Source organism: Octodon degus, unplaced genomic scaffold (assembly GCF_000260255.1).
Source record: "Octodon degus isolate 3935 unplaced genomic scaffold, OctDeg1.0 scaffold00004, whole genome shotgun sequence".
NCBI lineage: Eukaryota > Metazoa > Chordata > Mammalia > Rodentia > Octodontidae > Octodon > Octodon degus.
This window is the reverse complement of record NW_004524580.1, coordinates 8,865,582-8,889,261: the sequence shown is the minus strand read 5'-3', so window position 1 is coordinate 8,889,261 and position 23,680 is coordinate 8,865,582. Positions and strand designations below refer to the sequence as shown.

General features: G+C 36.3%; 1 protein-coding gene across 1 annotated transcript in view; it reads left to right on the top strand.

The window, feature by feature from the left end:
• The window catches only part of Ppfia2 (PTPRF interacting protein alpha 2), a 536,445-nt gene that overhangs the window by 455,535 nt on the left and 57,230 nt on the right, over positions 1-23,680 (top strand). Inside the window, exons 15-19 of the mRNA XM_023717819.1 lie at positions 1,537-1,774; positions 4,441-4,470; positions 7,256-7,386; positions 10,450-10,604; positions 23,458-23,551. Coding sequence (XP_023573587.1) covers positions 1,537-1,774; positions 4,441-4,470; positions 7,256-7,386; positions 10,450-10,604; positions 23,458-23,551 — 648 coding nt within the window. The remainder of the gene's footprint in view (positions 1-1,536; positions 1,775-4,440; positions 4,471-7,255; positions 7,387-10,449; positions 10,605-23,457; positions 23,552-23,680) is intronic.

The window sequence follows — 23,680 nt, the reverse complement described above, 5'->3', positions numbered from 1 at the left end:
TTTTGAGACAGTATCTCATTAAGTCGCTAAGTTGTTAAGGCTGGGGTTGTTGAATCTGCTATCCTCCTGCCTCCTATTTTTATGAATTTCAAGCCATTATAGAGAGATAATGTATTTCTTAGAGATTGATCAAGGTTAAGGACCATTTACAAAACATCTTTTTAAAAATTATTCAACAGCAGTGGATCATCTCTTAGTCTGCTTGGACAGTGATAATGAAATACCATAGGCCTAGTGGCTTAAATAAAGATTCATCCTTTCACAGTGTTTGGGATAATGCATAGCCTAACATCAAGGTTCTGGAATGGTACATTTTCCAGTGAAACATCTCTTCCTGGTCCTAAGAAGCAGACAGAGGATGAAAAAAAATAAAAATATTAATTCTTTCAGCTGTGTTTTATTTTCACGGTCGCATTTAATTTAACTGTTTGCACATTCCATCTCAAAACACTGCACAGCCACGTCAGGATGATTCACTGTATGGACAGGTGAGTGAGTAGGACCAATCCAATCCAGGGAAGGGTGCATGCTCATAGCAGGGCAGGGTTCTTGTCTCCACCAAGTACTGATAAAAAAGAAAAAAACGTAACAGAGTTAATGCTTGCAAATAATGGGATAAGTTAAAACTGCTACTATTTGTAATAAAAAACTCTTTTAGGAATATATAACTCAGGGCTAGTCAAATAGCTCAGCAGATTAAGCGCTTGCAAGCATGAGCAGGGTCCAGGGGGTTCAATTCCTGGGCCTGCTATGTTGGCCCCACCCCTGGGGTGTGCTGAGATGGCAATTGAGACTGGGCGTGGTGACACGCGCCTGTAATCCCAGCACTTGGGACACTGTAAACAGGCTGATCCCTATGAGTCAGATCTAATAGTGAGACCCTGAACACCCTGTAGACCCTTCCCTAAAGTTTAAAAAAAAAAAAAAAAGGAATATATAATATGAAAACTACAAATTGCTCATTTGAATGTTTGTGGATGGTTACTTGTACTCATTAATGTTTAAAACTTGCTTTTCAATTTGTCTGCTTTACTTTTTCAAAGTGAGAACTGATTCTTTTGTAGATTTTTATGGCAATTAATTAATATGCCTTATATAGGTAAAAATAAAACTTTTACAGGTTTGTGGTTCAGTTCATAGAAAATTAGACTGATGAAAAATGTGTACATTTCTAAGAAAACAAATGAGGACCAAACTCATTTGCATTCTTTTAATACAAAAGTCTTACTGTGTGTACCAAACAGTTTAACAGTATAGCCTAACAAGTCTCTTTATTATATTTTCTTTATGTTAGATCCAATGAGCATGTGGATAAAATGTTCTAACTAAGAATTATTTCATAGTAAATATGACAGTGGGCAAAGCAATCAGCCAGGAAGTCTTTGGAATTTACTGATGCAGTAGTTGTACTGTCCAGAGAAGAAAACAAGACGATGCAAACGTCGCATTTAATATAAAATGTTTTGGGATCTTCAGCTGATTTATATGAATTCTATTGCAGTGTCATATAACAGAAGGAAATTAAACTATTTTTAGGCTAATCCAAGAAGAAAAAGAATCTACGGAATTGCGTGCTGAAGAAATTGAGAACAGAGTGGCTAGCGTGAGCCTGGAAGGGCTGAATTTGGCGCGGGTCCACCCTGGCACGTCCATCACCGCCTCGGTCACCGCGTCGTCGCTGGCCAGCTCGTCCCCCCCGAGTGGACACTCGACGCCAAAGCTCACCCCGCGGAGTCCTGCCAGGGAAATGGATCGAATGGGAGTCATGACGCTGGTATGTGATGTGTGCGGAGAAAACCTTCCCTTCAGGATGCTCCCAGCAACAACCACAACAAAAAAAGAAGGGAAGGAAAAGAGGGAGGGAGGAAAGAAGGAAAGGAAGGGAGGAAGGAAGGAAGGAAGGAAGGAAGGAAGGAAGGAAGGAAGGAAGGAAGGAGGGAAGGAAGGAAGGAAGGAAAAATTAGCTAAAATTTATTTGTGTTTAATTCCAGTATGAAGACTGTGTGCATTTTAATTGTGTACTTTTCCCCCACAACAACCCTGTGTGGTTGGTACAATTATTAATCCACTATGACATGAGGGAAGGATAGACCACACAGGTAATTTCTCACAACCAAATGCTGAGTAAAATCTCTGGCTGGGACTTGCGTATCATTAAAGCATTTGAACAACTTGAAGAATTAAGTACATTTTTACTGATCAATTAATGAAATACATTTTAACTGGGTGGCTATTTATGTACTAATTACTAAAAATTATATGTTATTATTGCTTCAGTACATTCAGATATAACATTGCAATATCTCAATTTCCTAAGATCTATAATAGCACTACTTTCCCAATGTTTTTAGATTCCATGTCAATACTTTCACATGTATTCTTTAATTATTTTTCTCATTTATATCTGAAATTAAAACTGGGAAACCTATATTAGGAACTCTCTTGAATCAACTGAGAAAAAAATCCGAAGTGCTACCTGCTAAAAGTCCTATAAAAAAGCTCTTGGAAAGTGTGGCTCAGAAGACAACTGAAGGCATGACGTGTAGTTATTTAACGCCCCTGACAACACCAAAGTCAAAACACGTGGTGCCACCAGAGAGCAGAGATAGCTGTTGTGTTGAGAATATGAGCAAACTGCACATGTTGTGCCTGTCTGATGAATTCACCTGGAGTCTTCTTCAAATTTGTTGACCTCAAATCATATTCTGTTTTACTTTTTTTTCTGTCATTACTTGAAAATATGTTAACACGGCAGCAATGGTAAACATTAAAAATTTTTGAACTGCTTATGGTGCTGAACTTCAGTACAGCTTGAATGATGGTAAGACCATATTGTCTAAACAGTACAATGGCATTTAAAAATAAAACATATTTGGAGTAGAGAGTAATGAAAATACAAATAGTTAGATAACTTACTGTAAAATCGAGTGCAAGTATAATAGAGGGAGAAAAATTAGTGATGCCACACAAGGATATGAAGTATATACACGCATCAATATATGTGCATGTATATGTAATTTGTTTTTAGAAAGCTACAGAGCTGCCAAGGTGCACACTGCCCATCCATTTCTATGTGTGTATACATACAGACAGGCATATGCATGTACATATGTCTGAAATTTAATTCACTGTTATTAATTGCTCTAAAATAATATATAGTGTAAGCTTTTAAAACTCATTTGTGTATATGAGTGTGTATTATGCACATACACAATCATTCTTTCACCACAGGGAACAACTTTAATGAACAATGACTTTTTTGTATTTAAATATGTTAGTTCATCTTCACAAAATTTCTTTTATGTAGTTTAGGTGTCATTTTCTTTAATTTTACAATTGAGTATTAAAACTATGTGCGTATGATGGAGTAACATTTTCCACCTTCAAATTCTTTACTCTCTAGGATTTCCAAGTAGTAAGTTCTATGTGAAAGAAAACTTTACTTCATTAAACCAGTGGCTCTTGTGTTCTAATCCATAGACATATGTAACAATATCTAGTTGGAAGGTTGAGTGCAGTAAAAACAAACAAACAAACAAACAAAAAATCCTGCATCTCCCACTGACAAAAAAATGTACACAGTATAATGGAACAGACTAATGAAAATTGTTTTATTTATGCAAGAACAATGAACAATGATTGTAGATGTATTCACTTTGTTAAGTTAATCTTGAATGAGAAAAACAAATAACAAATTCTGTAAAAGAGAATTGATAAGAGAGCAGCATTCTTTGCTATGCTGAGGACAGAACCATTGACAAGGGGAATGAGGTCAGCTTGTCCAGAGGCTGGAGATTTCTCAGAGCTGCATGCTTGCCCGAAGATGGTCCAAAGCTGTCCAAGAATGGAGACAAAGGGAGGCTTTATAAACTCTCCACATGCACACTGGCTCTTCATTCTTGTCGCTGTTTTCTTGGGAGGGTGGTCTCGTGTTTGTTTTTGGTAGCTTACTCTAGCCAGACTCACTAGGTGCTTTCTATCCCCCAGGGTCCTCTCTAGTGTAAAATGCACATAGCCACTGCCCCATTAGAGTGACTTGATCGGCTTCACTTCAGGGAGGTTCTACCAGGATAAATGCTTTTAAAATGATTAAAAGACATATATTAGGGCCTGCAAGATAGCTCAGCAGATTAAGCGCCTGCTTAGGCAAGCACAGGGACTGGGGTTGGATCCATAACATGGCATGCCATGCCAGCCCCACCCCCAGGCTCACTGAGCTGACCACTGAGTCCAGGCATGGTAATGCACACCGCAAGTCCAAGCTATGTAGTGAGACCCTGTACCAAATACATGAAAAGAAAAAAAAGACATTTATTTAGGAAAGAATAAAATGAAAAAGGTGCCAACTGAATTATAGATACTATTTATATTTGTAAAATGGTCAAATGGTAATCATTAATTAGTTCTGTTTTATGTTGCTTTTATTGCTGCCATTCACAGCCAAGTGACCTAAGGAAACATCGGAGAAAGGTACTGTAAATATTTCTTACGTGATTACTACTGGAACATTGTCTTCTTACTATAGAAACCCTAAAATAATATTCCGACTAAAGTATTTTATTAACATAAAAAGAATTACTAAAGGTATTAACCTGTTATATTATTTATATATTTTATAAGTACAAAAGTCTCTCTCTCTATATATATGTGTGTGTGTGTGTGTGCGTATAAAAATACACACATATATGTGTGTGTATATATATATATATATATATATATATATATATATATTTGCTTTCAGAGGCAATGATTAGATGATGAGGACTAAGTATCTTGATAATCACTGATACAAAATATTGATGATAAAATTAGATATTTTTAAATATCAATACTAGAGTCCAGTTGCTTCTTTTAAAATGTTGGTATCATCATTAATCAGATTTGGTGAGTCCAACAGATCAAGAGAGACCTAGACAAGATACTAGTTTGTTACTCAGAGTTTCCAAGACCAAAGTCAGCAGGATGGACTATGTGGGCAGAAGCAGCATCTTCAGATAGTAGAACTTCACAAATACAGAAAACAAGGACACAGAGCAAAAACAACACTTTCCTCTTTACAGTGAAATCAAGATAGTGTATATGACATAAGGCAAGTACTGTGGACTCAAATGTGATTCACAGAAAGAGATATAGCTAGCTGAATGAAAGCAGCCATGGGTATCAGATGGAGGAAGATTTCTGAGATTCTACCTACTGTCTAATACAAAAATCCGGTTTTAGCAATTTCAGGACACAGTAATCAGTTTGTGCTGACATACTTCTGAAACCAGAGAACTTTTATTGTTATTATTATTATTATTATTATTATTATTATATGATTGAGGGAATCTATATTATGTTTCTATGGCCTAGATGGGTGGAATTTTCTTTTTCTTTTCCTATCATATTATTCACCTTCCTATAGAATCTTGTGACACTACCACTGAATTCTCAACCAAAAATTTATCATTATAAAACTGTTAGTCTTTGACAACACTATAGACAAAAGGGACTAGACAAAATCTACAAAATTAGAAAAAGTCCAGGTAGATGATATAAAAGAAAGTGAGCCCATATAAAATAAGAAGGTGCGATGGACAGGCCTGTTCAGAGACACAGTTTCATGGCATTTAGAGAGTAAAGTGGTGGCTAGAAAGAAACGTGTTGGAAAATTGAACACAAACTAAAAATCCCTGTCTATCAGGGAAAGAAGTTACATAATGATTTCATTTGTACTTCAAAAGAATGTATCAAGGTCACTCATTATTATTCCATTTTAATCGCTGATTCCAAAGTCTTTGTTCTGTCCCTTGTTTCTATACTGTGAGCTTTCATACTATTAAGAGAAAGAGTTTGTATCTTATGTTTTTAAGAGTTGATATTGGAAAGGATATAGCTTGGTCATCAGGAGGGAAAACAAAAGGTAGTTTAGAAGTTGATGTCTGAGGAGTATCCTTTTAAAAACAGAAGTGGTGTGGCTAGGTGAAGGAATCATAGAAAAGAATCCTGGTTAAACACAGAACCCTGAAAATTAATTCATTTTAGGATCAGCTCCGAAACATGTTTACATTTAGATGAATTTGGAATTTAAAAGGATCTTCTGTCATGTTGGAGTTACGCTGAAACCATTCCTGGAAAAAAAAAAAAAAAAAAAAAAAAAAAAGGCACCCATGGCCCAATGGTGGTTGAATGGAGAGAAGGACTCAGTAAGATGGCTCAGCTGCAGTAGTCATCTGGCCTGGGCGACCGGAGAACTGGCAAACAAGTTCATTAATTCCTCGATGCATGATATGTCTACCATATAGAGCTCATGTATGTATAATAGCTTTATGTGGAAACAAATAAGACATTTCTCCAGAATACAAGCTTTAAATTATTGCATTAGGTGCAACTGAGACAATTTTGGCGTCAGCACTGCCAGAGACCCATCATTTAGCTCTGCTTTCTGTCTCTTGGTTTTCTCTGTACCTTGTAATATAAAATGATGCCATTAAAATGCAGAATGTGAAGTGTTTCTCTACGATTAACTTAATACCTAGAAAGTTACTTTGTTGTTGTTGTGGGTATTGGTGGACTTGTGAGCTGTGCTGGATTCTGAATTTGATTCAAAATGTTCTTTAACATTTGATGTTATCTCTGGTTGGCTGTAGTATCTTTATCCATGTTCCCATCTCTAGGAGTGAAGTGAAACAGTTTTCCACAATTATGCTCTAAACTTCTATTATTCTCAAATGAAAGCGGTTTTAATAAACCGGTACTTTTAAAAATATTCTTGAAATGCATTTTACTAGACTAATTTAAATCCTTTGTTGATTAAATTATATTTTGTCAATTATATTTTGTCTTCTCATTTTAAGACTCCTCATTTAAAAGCTTTCCTCGTTAGGATCCATTGATTATGCACGACGCTCTGTTTTTCTTTAGTCGATTTACAGATTTGCTCAAATATGTGTTCAGTGTCTTTGCATGAAAAGTATATTTTGTGATAAGGTAATATGGATCCCAGAATAGTTTTTCACAGTCGCTCCAAATTGATTTATAATATGACTTTTGCACAGTATTTTTATGTGGTGGGTCCATAAATTTTTAATTGTAATGTCTTCACTGTCAATTGTTCTGAAAATCATAGTCTTCTATAATATGGACTTGTATATATAATGCATGCATATTCCATGACTTTGTGTTAAAATTACACATAGAGTTTTGCCTTGATTTCTGTCAATTTTAGTTGGCGTTTAGAAATAGTTCACAAGAATACATTCTCATTTGCTTTTAGATTGCAGTGGTAGAAGAAGATGGTCGGGAGGATAAAGCAACAATTAAATGTGAAACTTCTCCTCCCCCCACGCCCAGAGCTATCAGGATGACCCACACCCTACCCTCTTCCTACCACAACGATGCCAGAAGGTAAGAACACCTGAGCATGTCAGATGCTTTCCTGCTAAACTTTCCTTTTCCTTCAGTGTTGTCAAGTAGACTGCAATAAAATTTCTATAAAATCCAGTTTGACTCAAAATTTTCCATCAAGGTATTGGCCTGCTGTTTCTTTTTAATATCTCTTGTGAAATAAGAAAATTTCCATTTTGAGATGAAAGGTTTTTTTTTTTTTTAATGAGTGATCTATGTGTGTTCTTCTGACTATTCAGTATATAAAATAAGCTATAAGAATAGCTCTTTTTTTTTTTGTATTTTAGGACGGGTCTACAGGGTGTTCAGGGTCTCACTACTAGGTTGGATTTGTAGTGATCCATCTGTTTACAGCCTCCCAAGAACTGGGATTACAGGAGCATACCACCATGCCCAGTCTCCCTCTCAGCATGCCCCAGGGGCGGGGCTGGCACAGTAGTCCCAGGGATTGAAACTGCAGCCCCTGCTCCTGCTTGCAGGCACTTTAATCCCCTGAGCTATTTGGCTGGCCCTAGCTCTTCTGTTTTAACAGGCATTCCTTATCCAATGAGATTGGATTAAATGAAGAATTTAGGAATAATAACAAAAAACTAGAGAGAGTCTCAGACTATGGTAAAAGTTTGGATCATAGTCTAAGAATAATGAAGGTCTGAAAGCTAGTCCCCATGCTTCCTTTGTGCTGCTAAGCCAATGGCTGCATGTGTACATGCTGCGCTGACTGGTGATAGCATTGCCCTAAACTAAACATTCTTAAAACAGCACACTGGCCAAAATGTCAAAGGAAAAGACAGGCTGGGAAATAGCTTACCGGTCACAGTGACTCTTCATGCTGTCTTCTCTATACACCTACGAAGCTGCAAGTGGGTCTCCGTAACAAAAGATATAAGTAAATCATAGCATGTAGTCTACATCTTAAAAATGTCTTCTTAGTATCATATAAGTTGCTACATTTCCTAACCTTCAGTTGCTACCCATACGGGCCTAATGCACAGAAAAGACACGGGCAATTATGTGAAAACGTTCCTTCTGTTGAAACTGAGGTGATTTTGTGAGAAAGCAAAAAGTGAAGATTCCATTCAAACCCCAATAAACTTCTGTATTCAAAAAACAGTTGCTATATTTCTAGATACCAACATAACAACTTGATGATCAATGACTTCTATAAAGCCTATTTTATAAATATATTTTATAACAAATATATTTTGAAAATAGGGCTTTCTTTGTCATGGGTTTTAAAAATTAACTGCCATTGTTTATTTGAAAAAAAGGTTCAAAAATATATTTCTTTTGCTCTGCTAGAAAAAGTGAATTACAACATTTGCAGAGCTTTGAAAAGAGAACATGAATTTTAATTAACTAGGATATAAAAGCAACTATATTCTATCATAACATATTATTAATATTATAGTAATATATTACAAATTTACAGTTGTAAAAATTTATAATAATATGTGTTGGAGGTCTAGAAAGAAAGTTCAGTGGACTAAGCACCTGCTTAGGCAAGTGCAGGGACTGGGGTTTGATCCCTGGCACCACGTGCCACACTGCCACTCCCACCTCCAGGCACACTGAGCCAGCCAGTGAGACCTAGCCTGGTGGCCCATGCCTATAATCCTAGCACTGAGGAAGCTGAAAGCTATGAGTCTAAGCTGCATAGTGAGACTCTGTACCAAATACATTAAAAACAGAACAAAACAATATGTCTTAGGCGCTAATATCATATTAAATATGACCAGAAATTGAATCTAGACCAATTATCCAATTCAGTGTACCATGGATATCACTTCAGTTCATCATGCATCTGGAAAAATACTTGAAAAACATAAGAAAAAATATATAGTGATCACTAGGGAGCAATTCCAGAATAAATGAATTAGTCTCTGAATGTGAGGTAGAGAATGTCGAGAAAAATCCATAGAATGATTCATGTGAATAACAGCTTCAACTTTACAATAACTGGCTAGCCTAGGTTATTGTACATATAGTTAGAAAGCTAAACTCTGAGAAATAATTAATGGGAAAAACGCACCCTTTTCCCTTGTTGGTGAAAATGCAAACTAGTACAAATACTAGTGAAATCAGTATAGCGATTCCTTAAAAAGTTATAAATAGAAACCCACTTAGCCCAGCTATGATGTCTATCAGCAGATGAATGGATAATGAGAAAGTGGCACTTAGAAATAGTTGAGTATTGCTCTGCATAGGAAGGACAGACTTGAGTCATTTGGAGGAAAATGGGCCGACCTGAGACCATAATGTTCAGTGAAGTAAATCAGACACCAAGCCTAAATATCGCATGGTTTCAGGAAGGAAGGAGCAAGAGTTGCAAAAATAATTGACATGTGATATGTACATATGCCAACCCCACAAAAAATGTAATCAGGATGTACTGCAAACATGTACAGGTTAATAAAAAATAAAATTAAAAAAAGAAAAGAATGAACTCAGGGATAATAAAAGGACGCCTAATATGGAGTTCTTAATCGGGCCCTTGTCCATTGATTATTTTGACATTATCCAAGGAATAAAGAGGGTGGGGCAGAAGAAGGAAATGAACATGCACACGCAGAACAATGAACATGCGGAGTGGCATGTGGTGCCAGGGATCAAACCCCAGTCCCCGCACTTGCCTAAGCAGGTGCTTAGTCCACTGAACTATCTTGCTAGACCTCCAACACATATTGTTGTAAGTTTTTACAATTGTAAATTTGTAATATATTATTATAATATTAATGATATGTTATAATATAATATATTTGCTTTTACATCCTACTTAATTAAAGTTCACGCTCTCTAATTCCCAAGCTTGGCAAATATTTTGCAAGTGACAAGGAAATGAAAGAAAGGAAATTGAAACTAGAAAGACTGAAAATTTGCAGAAGGAGGGTCAGGCCAAAATAACTACATTTCAGTATCTTTAAGAGAAAACATAAAAATAAAGGGAGGCAATGACACTCAAACTCTACTTGTTCCTCCTACTGTACATTTATAAAGGAAACAAGTCTTGTGTGCCTCGTGGACATTGCATCAAAACTAGCAGTTTGTCCCCCTTTGTGTTTGCAGTAGTTTATCTGCCTCTCTTGAGCCAGAAAGCCTTGGGCTGGGAAGTGCCAACAGCAGCCAGGATTCTCTGCACAAAGCCCCCAAGAAGAAAGGAATCAAGTCTTCAATAGGACGCTTGTTTGGTAAAAAAGAGAAAGCTCGGCTCGGGCAGCTCCGTGAGTACGCATGCGCTGCTTTTGTCGCTTCTGCAGGGCTCTGTATTTCATTTCATATCACGTCACTTCATTTCTTCTTTCTTATCTGATGAACATATTTAAACAACTTGATAAATCAAATTTAACTGAGTAATACTAAATAAAAATTACAGTAAAAAATTTATAATATGCTCATTGAACTTTTCCGTTGATATGAATAGCTAGAATTTATTTAATACTAATTATTGTGACAAGCACAATCATCCTATGAGACAAGTGTAATTACTGTCATCTCTATTTTATTGGTGAGTAAACAACGTCTCCTTGCTTTGGGAGAACTGTGATATTCATCCTGATACTAGTGTTTCAAAATCAACTCAAAACCATTGAGTAAGCTGCCACTTGGGACATACCTGTGTATAAAAGCCATTATGTGAATTTGAAACCAAAATGTTGAAAAAGGTGAAAAGCTTAATGAAATCCAATAGAAAATTTTAAAGTCAAACTGCGCTGGCCTTGCCCCCAGGTGCACTGAGCCAGCCACCGAGTCCGGACGTGGTGGCGTGTACCTGTAATCCCAGCACTAGGAAGGCGGAAAACAGGAGGATCACTATGAGTTCAAGCTGCGTAGTGAGACCCTGAACCAAATACACTTAAAAAAGGGAGAAAATTTTAAAATCAAAATAAAGTGTTACGATAAATAGTATTTAAAATATAAAGAGTAAGGTGTCTTTGTCTAAAGCCATCACGTTCTTCTCTTAATAAACTCCATGAAGTGAGGGGCACCTTTTCATGGTAGAGATTGCACTAGACTGAGCTACTATCTGTGACTGAATGAAATATAGATAAGTACATTCGAAATACCTCTAAGAATAACTTTATAAAAAGATACATACAAGCACACATAAATGTTTATGTACAATACCTGAAATGAGAAAATAATACATAATGTTTGTGACTTAATGATTTTTAAAAATTCAGTGATACACAGTTGACTCTCTTGAGGGGGGAATGCTCCTATATATTTACTTTTCAAATTATTTTGAGAAGATTGAGCTTTTCCTTCCAATGGTAAGTGGAATGATATGAATTTCTACGTACTTCCTTGGAATCATCAAGTAAAGAAATAATCACTTACAAGTAATCCTTCAATATTCAAATTAGCTTCTTACTATTTTCTGAATGTTTTTCTGCTTGTGGATTTATAGCTGCAATATTATTCGGAAATCCCTTTCTGACACCCACAGTTGGAACCCCACAAAGGATAAAAAGCTGTGAGAAAATGATGTACAGCCCTATGTTGGACAGCAGCAGCATCAGAGCCTCTTATAACTTCTATTTCTGAGGAGAGAGCCTTCTTAGGCTATTACAATTTTTGTATGAGGAATGAAGAGAGAAGAGCTGACTATTTTTATATAAGATATACATGCCAGATATTACAGTTTGTTTTATCTACTTTAACATTGGTTATAGTCTTTGCCAAATTATTTTTCATTTCTAGTGTATTATAGTACAATTCACACTAGTGTAGTTGGCTAATTATTCCATAATTTATTCTTTTGAAATATATCTAATTGTTTCACTTAGATTTTTCTCCTTTTCACTTTATATTAAAATTTGTTAAGGAATTCTCAAAAAATATTTTCTCATAGCCAAAGTATAACGTAAAGTTTAGAAAATGTTAAGGTTCCTACAAACCTAGTGCTATTTTCCTATTTTCAGTGTCTGTGTGTGTGTGTGTCTCTCTCTTTTGTTTTTCTTTTTCATGTGTTTAGTACAGGGTCTATAGGGTCTCACTATGTAGATCGGACTTGAGTGATTCTCCTGTTTTCAGCTCCCGAGCGCTGGGATTACAGGCACGCACCACCACACCCAGTCTCAATTGCCATCTCAGCACACCCTAGGGGCAAGGCTAGCCCAGCACGCCAGGGATCAAACTGGCCGTTGTATCTGCCTAAGCAGGAGCATTAGTCCACTGAGCTATCTTGCTGGCCCTGAGTGTCTGTGTGTCTTGAGATCAGAACTGACAAAACTGAAATCTCTTATAACTCCATCTTTCCCAATCCCACCAAAGTTGGAAACAAGACGGGATCACATTACAAACTTCAGAAGATTCCTGAGCCCTGAGCCATTTTTGTTTTGCTTCATAGAATGATAGAAGGAGGACGTAAAAAAATCCAGACTCTGCAGCACAGTAAGAACCAAAATACTGATGAGGAAGCCGAGGACAGAAGCTGTACCTAGGAAGCTTTATAGGGATTGTATATATGATAAATCAATGACTCTGGAGAAATCAAGAATAAAACGTTTGTGTTGGAAATACATTTGGGAATATAAAAAAGATGCAAATGGGGTAGGCTCCTAGAAACGATATCCGTACTGGGAGAAAGCAGTACAGAGTAAATTTGGGATGAGAGAAAGGGATGGTAGGGATACTTTGCTCTGGAAGGCATGCCAGATACTCACAAAAATCCCCCTACAACTTTCCAATCCCAGGAACTATAACCCAGTGCTACTGATCCATGCAGCAGAATAATCCAAGGGAACATAACCAGGAATTTCAATTTTAATATCTTGATCTCAGGGTTTCAAAGACATAGGAATACTGCCAGTGTTCTTTCTTCTACAATAAAAATAGAAATAATAAGAAAAAATGACATCAAAAATAAAGTAAAGGGGCCGGGGAGATAGCTCAGTAGAATAAGCGCTTGCGCAGCAAGTGGAAGGGCCTAGTTCAATCCCCGGTTCTGAAAAAAAAAAAAAAAAAAAGAATGAGTATGCATTTGTTTTTCTAATCAAAGCATTTAAAATCAATTTTAAAGTACTATGCAGGAAAGAAAGAAATGCATATCCAAGCCTATCTGAATTCCACAGTTGAACTTAGAAAAAGTCTCCTAGTGTGCAATATTAACTTCTGACTTACTTGAGAATATGGTTTTAATTTTTCTTCCTTTTATCTTAATTTTCATTTTCTCTGTGCCTCTCAACTTCCATGCTGAAAAGTTATACAAATAGGTTCTATAATTTCATTGAAGGATCTAAAAACAATGGTTTTATTACTCCTGGTATCTTTCTTGAAAAAATCCGGAATATAACCGCATCTTGTTAGCACTTTGCATGTCCAGTGACCCTGAACTACCACACCACTGACTTATACATCCAGAGGCAATGCATAACTCATATTTCTATTAGTGATCAATAGTCATATTCTTTAAAATATAAATTTCTAATATATATTTTAAAAGTCATCATTTGATCCTGTCGTCATCTCCAGAGAGTGACTTATCTTTCTTCTCTCCTTATCCTTATCATTTTAGATTCAGTGAATTATCCACACTTTTTGGGGGGAAGGGGAGGTTTATCTGTTAAATGTTTGACACCATCGTTCCTACACTTCACTACAAAACTCTCCAAGCAAGTTCAATCCTAATACAGAAGTTTGTTTGACAAAGAAGGCTGGATACAAACTAAACAATTTAAGAGAGTGGTAATATGCTCAGCATCATATTTTATGATCAGGTGAATTTAAGAAGGAAACAATATAAATGAAATGACATTTCTCCACCAAAAACATTTTAAAACACTTTGTTGTGAAAGTTAGAAAGACAAACATACACATTATAGGTTCATGAAAATGGTGCAGATGTATAAAGCCATGCTAAGAATTCGTCAAAATAAACTTATAATGGGAAATACTGGCCACGTTGAAAGGAAAATTATAAAATAATTTTTAGAAAAGAGGAATAAATAAGAAAGCATTAAAGCCCAAACAACATAAGGACATTTTGAGGGTAAAATGAAAAGAATGAGTAATCCAAAAATCATTTACTTATTCCTCCTTTGAATAAAAACCATTGAGCATGGGTTAAGTACAGTGTACCAACCATGAACTTTAGGAAGATGGCTGAAGCATGGCTGTTGACATAAAGAAGGTTTAGTAAGATGTATGACCTGTACAGATACAAAACATCTACATTTAAAATAAAACAAAAGACTGGAATATTTCTGTCTCAGAAAAATTTTTCTTCTGCGTTATCTGTCCTGTCAGGACCAGCGGTTTTGAGCCCTAATATCAGTGATTATGCATAAGTAATTGAAATCCTAACCAGCTTGACTTTTAGTTTGTCTGAAGGCATTAACCTACTTTGAAACCAAGAAAATAAGCTATGCTAAAAATAACCATGTCAGACTAAGCTCTTTTGTTTCCTTGACAAAGTTACTCAGAAAATGATTAGCAAAAGCAGCCGCAAACTGTGACTCAGAAAAAATGTCAAGTGTGTCTGACTGGTGGAAGAATTATGCAGAATTTATAACTGCTTAAGTAAGCTTTGCCTTACAGCATTGATAAGTGGAGTGACATCAACTCCAAGCTTTGAGCAAGAAGCCTAGGACTCCTATCTTTTGTCCACACAGTTACCAGTCCCTGGACGTAAGCATTTCAACAGTGCAAGTATCAGGAAATAGATTACTGAAATGGTTGGGAATCATAAGAGAGAAAATTAAGATTACCTCCAAAGGCTATGTAAAAAAGTGAGGTAAGGAGAATCCTAAGTAATCCCATCTAAAAGTAGAGTTCCTGGGAGGATTTTTCAATAAAAGGAAGTTTTTGGTTTCATCTGACTCTACAGTCACTATGATCAATAAATTTGCATCAATTTTGTAGCTCCAAGCACTATAGGAGATGAAAACAACTTTTCCATTTTACCATGCCATAGTAAGATAATAATGCAAAGATATCCACTATGATTACTTTTTTTTTTTGCGGAACCAGGGATTGAACTCAGGCCCTCGTGCTTGCCAGGCAAGTGCTTATTCTACTGAGCTATCTCGCTGGCCCCAGATTACTACACTTTTAGAAGTATTTGTTACCTTGGAGACAGGCTGGAGGATAGTATCAGGCTTAGTGGAGTACTGAAATCTGTGAGGTACGGATAGATAAATGGACACATTAATTCCTCTTGTCTACCAACCAGGTTCCAAAAATTTAAAGAAATTCTCTGTCGAAGAAGTATTAGTCCTCTTATGGTTGAGTGAAGACACAAAACTAGAGTGTTCATGTTTTAGAAAGGAAAACTTCATCTCACTCTAAGAAAGATAAATCCAGTATCAGAAGTATTTATAAAGTATTCAGCTTAAGGGGTCATGAACTGAATTGCCAGCAGGGATAAGCAAAGAAAAGTTATAAAGAATTGTGTTAAGGCTATCAAATCATTTAAAATATTTGGATTAGATGAACTTTAAAATCTTCTGCAAGCTTCATAATAGACTCTGTGAAATGTCAACATTGAAGCCATTTGTCCAGAGCTCTTCTTTTGATTCATCATACTGTATGAATTATGGCTTATGGAATTAGATTTATATTTTAAAATTTCTGAAGAGAGATTTTTAGAGCTGGAAGATATTTCAACATTCTAGAAAATACCTAAAGATCATTCTTTCCCCCCTCAGCCATGCCAACATTTACTATTGGTTTATTTTTTGGCGAAAACCATTCTTTGTAGAGTGAGATGGAATCTCAGTGTTTTTTAATCTGCATTTCTCAAATGACCACTGATGGTGAACATTTTTTCATATATTTGTTTGCTGTTTGTGTGTCTGTATTGCACATGCCCATTTTGGATTGGGTCTTTAAATTTACAGGGTCTGAGTGTTTTGTTTTTAAGTTCTTTGGTTTACATTCCATACTTTATAATAAATGAGATAATTTTACTCAGTTTACTGTGGAATTCTGATTGGTGGCTGCTCCTAGCTGTTACTTCCCCTTCTTGTCCTCCAGGTAATAGACTTTCAGGGTTTTTTCAATCAGGAAATATCTAATTAAGCTCCAAACCCAAACAGGTTTGGGAATTAAAGGAATTTAAAATAAAATTATTGGGCTGGTGAGATGACTCAGTGGTCTAAAGCACCTACTTAGAACAAGCTAAGCTAAGCAAAGCACAGGGACCGCGATTCAATCCCCCAGCACCACATGCCAGCCAGCCCCACCCCCTGGTGGGCTAAGCTGGCCACACACACACACACACACACATAAATAAAATTTAAAAAATAAAATAAAATTATTTCTGAAAATTCTGAATTTCTTGAGGAGCTACACATGCATTCATGAAAAAGTAAATAGAAATCCAAGAAGATGGTTAAAAGAGACAAGTTAAAAAATAAATAATAGGGCCGGTGAGATAGCTCAGTGAACTAAAGCTCCTGCTTAGGCAAGTTTAGGCAAGTACAGGGACCACAGCTCCATCCTGGCGCTGCACCGGCCCTACCCGCAGGATGGGCTGAGCCAGCCACGCTGAGCTGCCTGGGTGTGACAAGGCAAGCCTGACATCCCAGAGCTGGGGGGCCTGAAAAAGAGGAGGATCACTATGAGTCTGAGCTGTATAGTGAGATCCTGTGATAACCAAATACATTAATTAATTAATTAATTAATTTTCTAGTAGAAGATACAGACAGCATATTTATAGTGAGATGAGGTTATTAGCTTTCTTCTCTCCGGATGTGTTTGAGTTCACTAGGAACATTTACATGCAGTTTGCCTACAGGACTTAGAAGTTCTGATAAAGGGACATTGGTGCCATGTTGGGAATAAATTCCAGGGGGCTAGGTGACAGAAAAGAAGCTGGAGTCTTTTCTATGGTTAGGGAAGGTACTCTGGGGTCAGGAATGTAAAACCCCGTTATCATGCAGAGGAAATGATTAGTATTTTGCTGGGGAGATGGCTCAGTGGAATAAGTGCTTCCTTGGCAAGCACAAGGGCCTGAGTTTAATCCCCAGTCCTAAAAAAAAAAAAAAAAAAAAAAAAAAAAGTATTTAGAGTAGAGTGAGCCAGATCACGGGCTGCTGAGGCTCCAGAAAGGGAGATGGGAGCTGACACCTGGGAGCAGGGACTGCACAGAGCTAAATGAGCGAAGCAGCAGAGTCAAGTATTCAAACTGAAATGATGAGCTCCAGACCAAGTAAGAGCCATGCTCCGAGGGGGGCTGCTGGCCTAGGAGAGCAGGGGAAACATAACAGAAAACAGACACATATATTCAACTACGGACTGTTTTTGCAGGAATCCTCTGCACAGTGTACCCTCGACATACTCATGCACTTAACACCTGAGAAACAGCAGCTCTCCAGATCCTCAGAGTATCCTAATAATAATGACAATGAATAAAAAGAACGCAAAACTCATGCTCAATCTAGCTGATATTAACAGTGAATAGAGTAAAATGTTGCAAAACTAGAACAGAAATCTAAAATACAGAAACATTGAAGAACAAAGGAACAATCCAATAGAGCCAAATACAGTAGAACTATGAAATTCATAGTAAGAACCAAAAAGATGTTGATTTTGAGAAAGCATAATCTCCAACTACAGACAAATACACATTATTAAGTAAATTTTTGTTTTAGCTGAAATGTTTCCTTAAAATGCTGTTTTAGAAAATGTTATTTCAATTCATTTAAGAAGTGTTATATTTTATTTATGTATATAAAATATAAATAAATGTATATTTATATTTATATTCATTTATTTTTATTTTAGGGAAGGGTATGCAGGGTGGTCAGGGTCTCATTACTAGTTTGGACTAGTAGTGATCCACCTGTTTCCAGCCTCCCAAGAGCTTGGATTACAGGCGAGCGCCACCATGCCTAGTCTCACTTGCCCTCTCAGTGCACTCTGGGGGGCAGGACTGGCATGGCAGGCCCAGGGATCGAACTCCTGGCCCCTGAGCCTACATGCAGGAACTTTAATCTACTGAGCTATTTGGCCAGTCTAAGAAGTGGTATATTTTAAAGAGTTTTGTTTTCTTTTGCTTTGCATGCCAAATTGCAGTTCTCTTTCCTTTATGGTTTTATGATTTTCTGAGCCCATTGACCTATAGTAGCAAGCATAAGGGCTAAAGTAATTTCACAGTGACAAAACAATACTAACATTGCACAAGCATTATTTAGCAATTATCTTTTTACACATAAACTTTGGGGAGCTCTACTGGCTTTTGCCCAAACTTGTAGGTTTTTTTGATGTTAGGGAGCCAACATAGAAAATGTGAACGCCACACAGTACCCATTAGAAAAAAAATCATTATATGCATGGAAAAAGATCTTGGTTTGAAGTAGGCAGTATTTACTTGAGTCAGAAATGTGGTTATTTTATACACTTTATAAACTTTATTATCTATCCCCACAGATAGATAACAGACCAACATACATGGGATTACATAGCAATTTATAGCTTTTTTATGTGTACATACTAACTAAACTGAGTGGGGTGAAAGAATGCTGCATAGAGATCAGCAAAAGAAGATGAAGCTACTACATTAATTTCTCCAGATGTAGACCTTCCTTTCAATACAAGAACAGAGCTCTCTGCTAGGTAGAAAGGCACAGAACTTGCACTCTTGGTTTTGGAAGAAATTACTAAAGACCTATATACCAAGGACCCACATGAGATGGTTTGGAAGGCAATCTAAGAACTGGGGAATGTGAAGATATTTGCTTTTACAAGCCAAATGCATACATGCCTTCAACTAATGCCCTTCTTAAATATGAACATGTGGGAATCCATCCTTAAATACTGTGGCCTAAAGAAAGCCCTAGACTTTCCAGTACTTTCTTTTGAAATTTTTAAAGACTCTCTGATGTTTGGGGAAAGTCAAAGCTGGCAGTGCCTCCAAGCAAGGCATCTCTTGAACTTCTGTGGCTCTGTTAACCAAAAGGATAGAAAAGTTCCTGGCTCCATTTAAGACCCTGGGACAGCCAAGAGACCATGCTATCCAGACAGTCTAATCCAACTAACCCATGTAGGTTTCCTCCTGACACTCTACCCCATGTGTTATATGGAACAAATGCCCAAGGGTGTAGGGATGTACCAGCTTGCCTCTAGTGTCATTCTGGGCCAGTAATCTGATCCTAGATCCAACAAAAGAAGGCTTGGAAAGTGGATTGCTTGCTACCTCTTGATGGAAGGTAATATGAGATTGGATCACTAGATTATTGACCCTACTGATTTGGGGGTGAATCAAATTGTTTATGTAGAAAGGGAGCCATTAAAAGTTGCTTGTCTGGGCCCCTCATGCCTTAGGAATGATTCGACCTCAAATGGTTAATAGTTTTCAAAGGCTTAACAAAGTAACATGTGCCTGAGTGATAGAGCAGAAAACTCCACAATGGCCCAAGCACAGGCTTGCAGATGCGCAGCCACAAGGCAGGCAACAAGGTGACCAGCAATTTATTATGCAATTACCAAATCATGGCACGCAAGTCTTTCCAGCCTGCCCTCTTGCCATGAAAAAAAGTTAGTTTAACTATGCCTTTTTCACACACTTTCTTAGTGAACTACATACTAGAATGAATAATTTCTAGCTTTCTTAGACCAGTATGTCCCATAATAGGTGCTCTTGCCATTGTAAGGACAAGCTACAAGATTCTCTACTTATTGGAATATTCAGTATTGTCTTTTGCCTGATACATAGTAATTACATTTCCTAGGCAATACAATAGCCAAACATTGTATAGCAAAAATTATATTTTCCTTGAGAGACACCAGATAAGAATCACTGGTATCTAATGCTGTAAGGCATTCACATAAACCACAAATTTGAGCCTCATATGTAAATATCACGTTTCTAATAACTGCTTTGGAAAAATGAAAAGAACAATTGAAATGGGTTTAATAATATATTTTACTTAACCAAATATATATCAAATATAATCATTTCAACATGTGATCACTATGAAGTTGTGAATTAAGAAGGCAATTGTTGGTGCAGCATTTTCAAAACCTGAGAGCTTATTTGGCCTGGCCACATGTCAAGTGCTCAGTAGTGGCTAAAGAACCCCACTGATGACTGATAAGAAAGGGACAGATTCTTGTCATGTTAGTAATCACCCTTGGAGTCAAAGAATCTCTTAAGCTTTTTGACTGGGGTCATCCTCTGTAGTTTATTGCCTGGGTTTTTGGAAAGATGAATCTGAAGCTCATTGGGCAGTTGAGTGAGTGCTAGCAAACAGTGGCTTTCACACTGTCTCAGTTAGTTACTTTTTTCTTGTGTCTGCGACAAAGTACCAAACACCCAGAATTAACAAAGGAAAGGTTTATTTAGCTCACAGTTTTTTTTAGATTTCAGTCCATACTCAGTTGGATCTAGGGCAGAATGGCACATGGCAGAAAGCAGCACTTCAGGAGGACCGAAAACAGCAAAGAGCAAAGGCAGGAGCCCCAGCAGCTGCCTCTCTCCTTTCCTTATATTGTAAGCAGGCTACCCTGGAGTGGGGTGTAGAACTCACAGAATGTCCATGCCCTCCTCTTGCACAGAGTGAGGATATTTACGAAGAACACTGGCTCCCTGCTGAATTACTCAATTAAACTTCTAAACTTCTCAAGTTGACACAGTGTATCAAGTAGTACATATGTGTTATCTGGGCTAACAGAGTGTAGGGACTTTTGCTGTTGGTTGAGGATACCATCCTCAAGTGACTTGAGTGCCATTTTAGACTTGGCATTTTTAAGCAAAACACAACCCAATCATATATTACCTCATTTGCCACAAAAACAATTGGATCTCAAAGTAGTAAGCATTTTTTAAATCTTCATATTTTTATTCTTAATAGAAGATAATTCTAATGTGTAGTTTGATTCACAAAATACTCCTACAACTTTCCTTTTGCTTCTGGAGATTTAAGTTTAAAAAGTTTTTTTTTAAATTAAAATGTGTTGCTAAAAGTAATTAAGCTATAATTTAAATTTTCCTTTGTTAAAAAATAAAAAATCCTAATTAATCCAACCACCTGGTAGTTGAAAATACTTCATCATTTACTTAATAGGTCTGTTTCATTAGTCTCCAGTGGAGCCATATGGACTGATGGAGAATTTTATAACTTTGAAGTGAATCATTCATTTCCATTTCAAGAGAATGTTTTATTGTTACTTACATAATTTATGGATATATGGTGAAGCCAGCGTACAGATGAGAATAAAATGAATAAATCTTGCTCACTATTCATAGTAAAATATTTTCATATTTAAAACTGTGATAGTGTGAGAAACTGAAAGAGAAAATGGAATCTGAAAGTTAAAATAGGTACTCAGAAGACAGAATGAGCTTATTCAAAAGGAAAGAGTTACTGAGCTGAGGAGAAGGACAAGGGAGGGAGTGGGGGAAAGAGATATACTATGCGTGTAAGCAGGATGGTTTGGACAACTTTACTATGGATTTTTGCTGGTCTGTGGAAAGGAGCAGATAATGTTTTGTCTCCTTTTTCAATTGTTTCTCCTTTTTCTCCTCTCAATTTCTTATATATTTCTTTTTTTCTTTCTTCCAATTTTTGCATACATATATCTGTTAATATGAATAACTGGTTGCAGGACAACACTGAACACAACAACAAATACTGTGAAATTCCAATACTGTGAATTTTGTTAAGAGAAATTCTGTATCACTTGTAATTTTTGTTTTAGTACTGTTTTATACTCTTTATAAAATAAAAAATGGCAAAAAAAGAAAGCTGTTTCTCAAGAATATTTTCGTCAGTCAGTAAATAGCTTTCCTATTAAGAGCAACAGTGATAATCTTTCATAATAAAAATTTCACCATTAGTTGCACGTATGCATAATGAATACAGTGAGATTTGGTCCTCTAACTCCATATCCCTGAGTTCAATCTTGATAGAAATCAATTAAAAAGAACTTTCTTTTTAATTATTTAGTTCAGTAACAGAATTATCAGCAATGAAATTAACTTATTGATATCAAGATTATAAAAGTAATAGAATTCAGTGTTATAAATTCTTTGCTAAAATGAATTATGAAAAAGTGTAGCAGCAAAATTTGCTATTTCATTCTGATAAAGAACCATAACATTGCCAAGTTTTGCAAATGTTGAATAGAAAGTGTCCATTGCAATGAGTGAAAATTCTCTGCAGTAGGTCTTGTTTACCAATTTATACATTAGTTCACTCAATTCAGTTCATTCCCTTCATTTAGTTTAACTTCATGTTTCGCATAAAGACCAAATATCAATGAAGAAGAACACAGAATCAAGATCTCTGTTGATAACAGGTGACTTATGAGTCAGCTATACATTTAGGGGTCTGGAATTGAGTAATTAAGAATAAAACATTTTCTAGGATGCACGTAAGATGTTTCCTTCCTTTTCATTATATGGCTATATGTACAAATTGCACTTTCTGAACTAATAATGCTGATATTAATTCAAATAATTTTTGACCTGTTAGATAAAAGATCTTGGAAGTCTTATCTTTTTTTCCAAGGTATTTTAAAGTTTAGAGAGAAAAAAACCTTCCCAGAACATAGGAAATTCTTGCATTTATGTTTATGGAAAAGTTTGTAAGAGTTAAGTAGAAGAAGAGAAGAAAGCTCCAGGAGTGGCAGATGAAGAATGTTCGGAAGACAGGAAATGTCTACCATTCTTGAATCTTGGAAATGACAACATACATGAATTCTGTGCAGTGAATTACCATATATGTCACTGTGTGTAAGATATAGCAAATACTTTATGTTAAATAAGCAAACAAATCTAATTCCCTACACAGTTATTCGCTCCTATTTTTAATAAGAAAAGTAGAAAAATTGAACTTGAACTTCAAGAACTGCATATCCAAGGGTTTTTCAGAATGCAAGACACATCTATAATTTTCCACATTCATTATTGAACAATTGCTGGAAACATCAATAGCTACTCATGTATTTTTCATTCTCTTTGTATTTGTTTATTTATGTAACCATGTTATGTTATGTTCATTATGTACGGAGATTTAGGGCAATGCAAAAAATGTAATATTAAACACTTGCTCGAATAAGATTTTAAGACTTTAATTTCAGCACTGATGCAATGTATGTAACTAAATCTGAATATTTACTTCTTCCCAGGAGGCTTCATGGAGACCGAAGCTGCAGCTCAGGAATCTCTGGGGTTAGGCAAACTTGGCACACAAGCCGAGAAGGACAGGAGACTTAAAAAAAAGTAGGTTTGGAGACATTTTTCCTCCTTTTTCTAACTTTTATTTCTTCCTAATCACTGTTTTCAGAGAATTAAGAAGAGAGCAATTAAAAACAAAACAACTAAACAAAACCAGTATTTTCCTGGTATTAC